At 39.2% G+C, this 10,009-nt stretch overlaps 1 protein-coding gene across 2 annotated transcripts; it reads right to left on the bottom strand.

Moving 5' to 3' along the window:
• Positions 1-297: 297 nt before the first annotated feature.
• Positions 298-8,880, bottom strand: LOC131318797 (protein-tyrosine-phosphatase MKP1). Of its 2 annotated transcripts, XR_009197815.1 has the most exons (4): positions 8,752-8,880; positions 5,570-8,393; positions 4,455-4,639; positions 298-793 (listed from the first exon to the last, which is right to left on the bottom strand). XR_009197815.1 is itself a non-coding variant. In XM_058348766.1 (3 exons), the coding sequence occupies exons 2-3, from the start codon at positions 8,099-8,101 to the stop codon at positions 4,583-4,585; spliced, it is 2,589 nt and encodes an 862-aa protein (XP_058204749.1). In that variant the 5' UTR covers positions 8,102-8,393; positions 8,752-8,851; the 3' UTR covers positions 3,055-4,582. The 2 variants fall into 2 exon arrangements, 1 of the variants encoding a protein (XP_058204749.1); XM_058348766.1 differs by lacking the exon at positions 298-793 and having other exon boundaries at positions 3,055-4,639; positions 8,752-8,851.
• Positions 8,881-10,009: the final 1,129 nt, after the last annotated feature.

The following is a 10,009-nucleotide window of genomic DNA, read 5'->3' as shown; positions in this document are numbered from 1 at the left end:
AGATACTCTTAAGTGCAATGGTGTTTCCTGCAAATAGCTATGTGATGTTGAGGTCAATACGTGACAAATACACGGAGAATATATAGAATAACATGTGCGTATATCCTTTCTTTTAACAAAAAGAGAGAACCAGGCCAAAGCATGTGAAATTCTCAAAGGAAAACGACCATTGTTTGCGGTAACCTAAAAGGAGGAATGCTAGTTGTTCTGGTTGGGAAACATGTTTACTCTCAATATTTCTGGTCACAGAAGCAGAGATCGCAGTATTAATATTTGAAAAATATAACAATCAAATGGTGAAGTAAAGAATAAGGAGCATAAATTGGAGATTCACAAATCAAATATAACCTGAGCTTTCATCGAGAATAAAGAAATGTACTTGAACACACTTTCGATGAAAACTACTCTTGCTAACTAAAATAACCCCCACTCCTATCCCAATTCGGACGAAATAGTATTCACTTAATTTGTAATGCCAATATGAAATGAAGGAGAAAGCAGAATTACCAGCACTGTCGAACAGCAGTGGCTGCTTCTAGTCTCCTATCGCAAATTGTGATATTCATTTCCATGATCTTACTTTATCAGATGCGATATCAATTTCCCACATCAAGACATGCTCAAGGAAACGAAACGGGATTATGTGAATAAGTTAGACTTCCAATGTACACATTTCCCTGAAATGGGCTTTTGAAATCAGTTTCCGCCAGCACAGATATACACAGTGATTTTGTCAGTTTCGACAAATGTTTACAGTTTCTGCTAGGTACCTAACAAGTCACGACGCATCATCCTGCAAAAGAGCATACCATAAAGATCAATATTTACATAACAGTCAAAGCAACCAAGAAATGTTGCACATAATAAATCAAATAAAGAGAAAGCAATGCATTTGCTGCCTTTAAGGTTAGATAATTAGCAGAAAGAGTAAAAGCATTCAGAGGGAAATTTTGGTCTTCGTGTGGGCAGCGTAACGGAACCAAACTACTCAAACATGAGTCGTTGGAGATTGATTGCCAAATTCTAAGCCATTTTTGGAACATGTTAGGTTTTCAAGTCAAACTTGAACTAATCAGTATTGGGTTGAACATCAAAATCAAGCTTATGCAAACTTGAACAAACCAGCTTCATAAAACTTATACAACATCAAAATCAAAGCTACTCGAGCTCAGCTCTTGATCAGCTTGATTAAAGCTTGTTTATGATAAAGTCAATCCATAAGCTCCCAATGTTATCAACACATTTTGAAGCTTGTTGAAGGTATAAATAATAAAGTTGCCCCCTCACTCTTAACAACTTAAGCTTTTAGATGAGTTGCTGGTTAACAATCTAATATGGTATCAAAGCAAACAATAGATCCTGTGTTCGAATCCCACCGCCTACCTGATGTTAAAATATTTACACGTGTTTAGCTTGCTTATGGATGAGAACCTGGCTACACATGAGGAGGCGTGTTGAAGGTATAAACAATAAAGTTGTCCACCTCTCTTAACAGCTTAAACTTTTAGATAAGTTGGTGGTTAACAATCTAATTAAGCTCATCATGTCTTCAACCGAAACTTAAATTCCCACTTGGCTCGGCTCGTTGGCAGCCCTAATGGAAGAGTTCTACACTCCCAACTATGTCACCAGTGCTTCCTAAGTTGGACACAAAAAAGTTGTTGCTGATGACAAGTCTTATCGGCCACCTATGCTAAAACCTAAACACCTCCAAATATCGGCCACCTATCGTCTTGGTGAAAAATCCCGAGACAAAAAGCCTTGATTTTTAGGGTGAATTGACAATTTAGAAAAGGTTTTCAAATTCAGCATTGCAGTGAAAGAAAGCACGACTACCAGTTGGCACAAACCTTGGTTGCACGTAAAACTCTTTGTAAGTCCAAAAATTCCGAGGAATTTATGATAGCAAGTATGCCAAAGCAGCATCAAACCAACCGACCCAAAAGAATCACTTGTAGACTTGGTTGAAATTCAGAGTGACTAGTATTCGAAATAAATTCAACCAAAATCAGCTCACTGGTGCCACTTGAAAGGGCTTAGACCAAGATGGGAAAGAGAAGGCTCAAGATAGTGGAAGTCAGACTAGGAGGATGCTAAGGACGGAATTTGATTAGTACTAAAAACCTTATTTTATTTATTTCTTATTTTGAAAATGTAATCCAATCCATTGCATGTTGCCTTCAAGACTTTTTCATCTTCATATTCCTTGTATAGAGGCCCAGCAAACCCAACCTACACAAAGCAGTCTTTTTGAGCCCCTACTCTTAACAAGGGAAAGTTGCTGAGAAAAGCTCAATGATTCTGTGGTTGTATTGCGAGTTTGAGCTTGAGCGATATCGTGTCATACTTTTGGACCCCCTTTATTGATAATGTGAAATTGGTTGAGATGGACCTGATCTTGCTTGCATCCCTCTCGTTTTCTTTTGCACACCATGAACTGTTAAGGTGGAAGAAGTCTGCCGAGACTATTGTTATTGCCTGGCCTCCTGCTTGAAGGGCACAGAACAGGGCCGAGTAGGCCAAACGATGGAAAACCTATACTGTGGTGATCCACACTGTCACAGCCCTACTCATTCTTTTTGTTTCTCGCAAGACCAGGTCCTTTATTTACTTCATATACTAGAAAGTACTAGCTACAAGAGAGTCACCTTCTCAATCATATCACTTGCTTGTGCTGCCTGCTCACAACACATCTAGCAGAGTGTAACAGTAGTATTTTCTTTTCTTTTTTCTGGCGGCGAGTAGGGTGCCACAATCCCATTCATCCCTGTTTATCTACATATAAGCCAAAGCCATTACCCTAAGGGCATGTTTGGTTCAATGGAATGGAATTGACAATGGAAGGGAATTGAGGTTGGGAAGGGACTTGGATGAAATGAGATTGGAATATCCATTCTCATTCCCAAGTTTGGTTGTGCTTAGGAATTGTCGTTCTCATCCACAATGGAATGGAATGGTGTAGCAATAGTAATTTTGGAGTGGTAATAGTAATTTTTGGTGTGGCATTAGGAAATTTTGGTGTGGCACTAGTAAATTTTGGTGTGACAAAAGAAATGGAATGGCAATTCCTTTGTTTTTTTAGTGGAATGGCAATTCCTTCGTTTTTTTAGTGGAATGACAATTCCTTTACTAAGCTGAATAGTGATTCTATTTAGAATGATCATCTATGATGCACAGACACAGATACGAACATGGGAATTCTTAAAAAATGGGAACACGGACACGACAGGGGACACGCCACTTGTATATTTTATATATATGTATGTATATGTATACAGTGAGGATCCCATAAGTGATCCCTTATTTTCGTAAAATTTGGACCTCACAATCCCGATCAAATTTTGATAATCCGAATCATTCAATGTGATCATAATGTGATTTTAAGGGTTTCCGCGAGAAATCAGCAAAAAAGATGACAAAAAGTGCTTGATCTGAGCAGTTTTCATTGAACGGTTCAATTAAAAACTGCTCAAAACAAGCACTTCCCAGTCATATTTTTTGCTAATTTCTCGCGGGGACCCTTAAAAATCACATTCTGCACACATTGAATGGTTCGAATCATCGAAATTTGATCGAAAAATGGGAGGCCCGCATTTTAACAAAATGCGGGATCCCTTATAGGATCCGTGGTGTTTGTGTATATATATATATATTTATTTATTTATCTATTTTTTTCCAAGTTTAAATGGCAAAATGTGGACAAAACGAAACATCCATAATTCCAATACTTTTTTTTTTTTAATAAGTATCCATAATTCCAGTACCATTCAAACAAAACAAGACATCCATAAGTTCAATACATCCCAATTGAAAACAAAAGATCCATAGTTCCATGATAACAATTTGACCCCAAATTTTTAAAAAATAATTACAGCTTGACCCCCAAATTTTTAAAAAAAAATCAGTTTGACCTTGTCATGTCCCCAGCTGTGTTCCCCTCAAAAATTTAAATTAAATTATTGGACACGCCACGTGGCGTCGAGGACACGTGTCCCTGTGTCCGGACACTGCGACACTTCGACCTCTAGAGGTGTCGATGCTTCATAGATGATCATTCTTGATGGTGAACCAAACATAGGAATAAGTATGGCATCGGAATGACCATTCTATTCCAATGTTGACTCCATCGAACCAAACATACCCTAAAAGTAGTAACGTTGTTTGCCTATGAATGAATTAGCCATTATACACAAGCTTAAACCACTCTCCCCTTCAAGAATTTAGGATTTGCCATTTGAATACACAGCAATGATAGCACAATTGCTAAGACCATGATCCTACACTTGGAGCCACAATCCAATATGCAGGTTGTCTTGAATGACCAGCATTATATAAACGTATCAATTATAATGAACCAAAAGGCTCAACAGCCTCAACTCAAAGATTGAGCTCACCTATGAAATCAACAAGAAAACGAGCTCACCTATGAAATAATGGTAACAAGATGGTCATACCTCATAGTGTTGTCAGGCAAGGTTCCTTGATATGCCCGACAAAGTTGCAAGGTAAACTTTACATGCTGAAGAAATGGTACAAGAAGAAAGCTGCTGAGATTGCAGATCCCTCCTTCAGTTACTATGGCTTACAAGGAACTCAACAATGCAAGGAATTCAACGGGTTCTTCATCTTCCTTAACTACCTGTTTCATGTGCACACAGAAATGCATTGTCAGAAAACTGATAAGAACTGCACCAAAATGGATAAAACTGGCAGCTTAAAGTGAGAGAGAGAACAAATAGAGAGAAAAGAAAATAACACATGTACAAAAGAGACAGAAATAATACACTAGCACAAACATGAATACATGATCATGTCATATACTCCATAAAAATAACAGTCTATCAATAAAGACAAGTCATCTCCAACAATGAGGAGATTCATGGTGAATGCTATGCCAGTGAAGGGAAGGGCATTTGAAGGTTGATCAATATAACAGAGGCTGAGATGAGGAGGTCGGGTGAAAAGATGAAGGATGTATCACAGAAAGCAGGGGTTGAGGCTCTTTTTCGGTGGTCTTTTATTTAAGCAGCAGCAAATCAGCAGTTAGCAAAGTTGACAAGGAAAACATGCCTTGGCATTGGTGCCTTGGTGGCATCCTAACAATTCTTTTTAAATGAACTATTTTAAAAAGAAGATCTAATTTTTGATGTCATTACAAAACCATGTGAACCTCTAAGGTCCAACAGATTATGATCCGATTCTTTCGATCCAATTCAGCACGACCTCCTGCAAGCAAAGTGAGGACTTATCTTTACTACAGTACAACTGGGGAACATAAAACTTTGCCTTCAACTTTCAAATCCAAGCATGACAAGTCATTTTCATGTCTTGTACAACATCCAAATGACTTTGTACTTGGTAAGTAGGTAACCAATCAGTCATAAATACAAGTAGAAACCAGTTCACCCACACCCCCCCACACACACACACACAAGTTAGCCTTTAATGCTTTTAGTCCTGAAGCACAAGCACGTTTAACTATCAAAGGGCAATACACCATAACTTGTAGGTAATCTAGCGAAGGGAGAAAACAACACAAATCAAGTGGAAACTAGAAGGAATATATTACCTTAATATCAGTGGCCTCTGGCAGGCCCATTTGAGTAAGAACATGAGAACCAATTTGATTCCAGCCAATCTCTTCTAGATCACCTAACTTTCCATGGCTACCGAGTGGAATCTTGCTTTGACCCTTACAAAAAGACTTTCCAACCCAAAAATACATTACACTATCCTTACTTTTGCCTAAACCTGAACTTGAAGTTAAAAAAATGAACACAGCTTCAGAGTCCAAATCACCAGCACCAAATCTCGCGACCTTTTCCAAACTGGGCCAGCGACATATCACTGGTGGCGGGGGGTTACAACATGCCGAACAACTGGCCAAGAATCCAGTAAAACCAGCGGACCTCTTTCCCAAAGGATGGTTTTTGCATGGTTCGTCAGAAATTTCAATGAAAGGAGCATGCTCATCCCGTGAATCCCCATTAGCTGCACCATAGGAAGATCTTTGTAACTCGCATTCTTGACTTGGACCTCCTCTCTTGGGCTGTAACGGATTTTTTGTCATTTGAGGTTCACAAAAACTGTTTCCATTAATACAATAATGTTGTCTCGTGCGGGAATTTGAGGGGACATCTTTTCCCCTCGAATCATCAGTCCGCACTGGCAATGTGAGACACTTCGTCAAGCTACCTCGGCGCTCCGCAATAGAAAAGGGAGATCTTTTAGATGGTGAGGACACTGATTTAGACCGAGGTCCCGATGCAAAATTAACATCAATGAATTCTGAAGTTTTAGTTATAGATTGAGGAGAAATTTTGGATAGGGGAGCCAAATTAGAGAAACTTGCAATGGTCGAAGATTGTAGATGAGAACATGGCACTGCTGAGGGAGACATCGTAGGGGAATCTGAAAAGCACTTCGAACTAATGCTTGAATCAGAAGAGATGGAGTCGGGTGAGAGATAGGGAGGGGAAGAAGAAGAAGATGATAACGATGGCAACGAAACTAATGATGGGAATGTTGATGACGACAAATTTGCTGAAGGATGCAATGATTTGGTCATGGAATTATCTCCACCTACTGTCAATACGGAATCTGGGTAAACTCTGGAGAGAGTCATATTCGAAGCTGATACAAAGTCCTTCATGTTACCAGAAGCAAACTTACGCCTCAGCACACTCCAATTGCTTTCTCTTGCCGGAAGACGCGTTTCACTTTCAGCTTCAGATGATGCGAAGGGAGGCACAAAGCCCCCTTTGATTGCTTTCTGGAAAATATCGAAATCTATATCATACAAATCTACTTTTCTCTCACCTGGGCAAACTTTAATTGCTGAATCAACATCACTCACCCCATTACTAGCTTTATCCATCAAAGGTAGGAGATTAGAAAAAGCATCCCAAAAATATGCCGGCTCTTCCCCTTCCTTAATCAATATTATTGGCCCCTGCACTTTCTCATACCGAACTATTTGGCAAACAGCTCCCCTGGCATCCCTTTCCATGATGGCCTCACATTTCTTACCTATCCACACATAGATAGAAGAAGGTATATGAATGATAAATGCCCCTCTAGAATCCAGAGTAAAAGGAGAAGGGTCATTTAACATTTTTGGGACAAGATGCAGTGGATCATACGGCGAGTGAGAGGCAATCCTATACATCCTCAGCAACGAACTGGGACTCAGAGGAAAAGCATGAACCCTTTTCTGGCACTGTAACAACTGGCACGCAAAACCCATATTCGGATCAGCAATTCCCCTGGCCGCCTTCACATATTGAAAAGCATCATCAAAGCTTTGCCCTTCTCTCCACATAAGATAAGCAATTACCAATGAAGTAGATCGAGAGACCCCTTGACAACAATGCACAAAAACTCTTCCACCTTGTTCCCTGACATCTTCAAAGTAATCAAAAACATCGTACAATATGCTAGTAATATCTTCTGAGGGACTATCCTGCAACCACAGAGTTCTGTATACGAAGTCGGCTTTGAAATACTCCGGACAAACAAAACCCACACAGTTAAGAATATGGGTTATCCCATTCTGTTTGAGTATGTCCCTATCTTTTGCAACAGCATCCCCACCTAGATATATATGTTCAGCCACCTTGGAACACTCTTTATCAAAGAACGCAATCTTTTCTCTCTTAACAAGCCCACCATTCTTGTCAGAGTTCCTTTGGATTGTTGACAGATCAAGCTTCAATCTCTCCCCGTTCTTGTTCAAATCTCTTCCACCCGGGGTGATAGGAACTGGCCATTCCCCAACATCATCCGACCCGGCCTTTGGCCACTCATCCAAGCTCCTGCGAGCAATGGAGAGTGGTTGTAATGGGGGCAAACATGACCTTGCCTTACAATTCTGTTGGGATCTAGGAGTTAAAGGAGCAGGAAACCGCCTAGCTTGCACACTATTTGTCGCATTTGGACTTGCGCCATCTCTCTCACTATCGGTGTTCAAAGGCGGCAGCATGGACCGGGAAGAGGACCATGAAGCTGAGCGCCAATAGGTTTTTCGGGCTTCAGAAGCCTGGAATGGCCCACAGGAGTCCATATCGCCACTGCCTGAGGCAGCATCCTCCTGACCTGACATGCCCCCTTCAAATCCACAATATAACCGCCGCCGAACTAAATCTAGATGTCAGAATCCCTCAACACTTTCCTCCCAATCCTCAACGTGATCAGCCACTAAATCTATATAAGAAAAAACCCTAAAACTTCCCTTCAAAACCCCAATGTATCAGCTACCAAACTAAATTCAGGTAGTTGAGAAACCCCAATTCTTTCTTGCTTGGCTTGAAAACAGTGGGATAAACACACATCTACCTAAGCAGAATCAACGCAGAGAAAAGCAAGAATACCTTATTTCAAGTCCATAGTCTCACCTGCAAGTTAAATTCAACCACAAATCAACCAAGCACATCAAGATTAATAGAAACTATTACTAATCTAGGGCTAAGATCGAACGTCAGATAACTGAGATTCCGAATCTGAGAGAAAAACCCTAGCTACGAAGTATGAGATATAAAAACTAGGATCTGAGAGAAGAGTAAAGCTAGATTTACTAAAATTCGCGGGGATGGATCATAAAAAGCCCCTTGAATTAGGGTTTGAAGCGTGATTTGTAAGTGTGTGAGTTTATGCTCCAGAGTGTCTGACAGTCTGGAATCGGGATGTATGTGTATACCGACCGAGAGAGAGAGAGAGAGAGAGAGAGAGAGAGAGGTCAGATTTGCTACTTACATAATCACCATTTTTGAAAAAGAGAGATCAGCGAGGGACGGAATGCGAGGACTCGAGGAGGCGGAATATTGCCCAGTGGGGACTTGGGAAGTATAGAGAGAGAGGAGTCTTTTTCATTCCGTTTCTACTACTTTCTAATCGTTTCTTTTGCGGATAAATAAAAAAATAAAAAATCGTTTCTTTTCTTTTATTTTCTCCACTTTTTTCAGTTGTTTCCACCAGTAAACTTTTTATAAACACTTTCAGAAAAAACTTGAGTTTATTTGACAACTTTTTCTGGAAATGATTTTCACTCTCTTTTGATAAATGAACTCCATTTTTGTCTTTCAATGGAATTTTTGTGTGTATTTTTCACTAAAAAACAAGCAAAAGGTGCCCTTATACTCGTAAAATAAGTGTGCAAAAATCATTACTCCTACCTTTTTTTTCTTTTGTCATCATAATTTGACAATTATGTTTAAAAAACATTATTTGACTATACAGAAAATTTAATACTCACTCCGTCTAGATTTAATAGTTCTTTTTTAGAATTCGTGCCATTTTTTAATCAATTATATCTGGTAACTTATAATATTTTGTACGATTTTAAAAATATTGTCTTACAGAACTAATTGAGATTTATCAAATAAGATTCATATTGGATATAAAATTCATTACCAATTTAAAAATATATCTTCTTTTTTATCTGGTTAGAATAGAACGAGGGACTATTAAATCCAGACAAATAGTTAGTACACAATATGCTTACGCGGTCGTGTTTTATAGGCAACATGATGAATTAGTTCTATTTTTCAACTACCAATTAGATCTGGCTCAGTACAGCTCGGCCCACATATGATCAGGTTGGCCCTGTCCAAGCCCATCGGGCTCCTGCAAAAAAATCAAGCCCAGCCAAGCCCTTACATTGTTAGAAAATCTAGGCCCAGCCTGCGACCCTACATATCTGAGCTAAGGGCTTGGGTTCAGACTCGGGCCCAGGTTATTTTGGACTTTTTTTTTCTTAGAACTTCCACTACTAGAAATAAATTAATCTTTGAGCGAAATTATTATTTTTATTACTACAAAATGAGGCGTATTTTTAACTACATGAAACACATAAAAGAATTTTATTGAGTGCATGACTTCAAGACAATGTGTGTGGCAGAAAATTGAATAATGTAGGCAAAATATTTATTAAAAATAATTCCTTCTATTTTTAGCAAATCATGAATGGATAAATTTCCAGGAAACACCAAGTCTATGATTTTGATCTCTCAGG

The sequence above is a fragment of the Rhododendron vialii genome, chromosome 3a, assembly GCF_030253575.1.
Source record: "Rhododendron vialii isolate Sample 1 chromosome 3a, ASM3025357v1".
NCBI classification, from domain to species: domain Eukaryota; kingdom Viridiplantae; phylum Streptophyta; class Magnoliopsida; order Ericales; family Ericaceae; genus Rhododendron; species Rhododendron vialii.
Note: the sequence above shows the minus strand (reverse complement) of the source record. Positions and strands in the feature narration are given on the sequence as shown.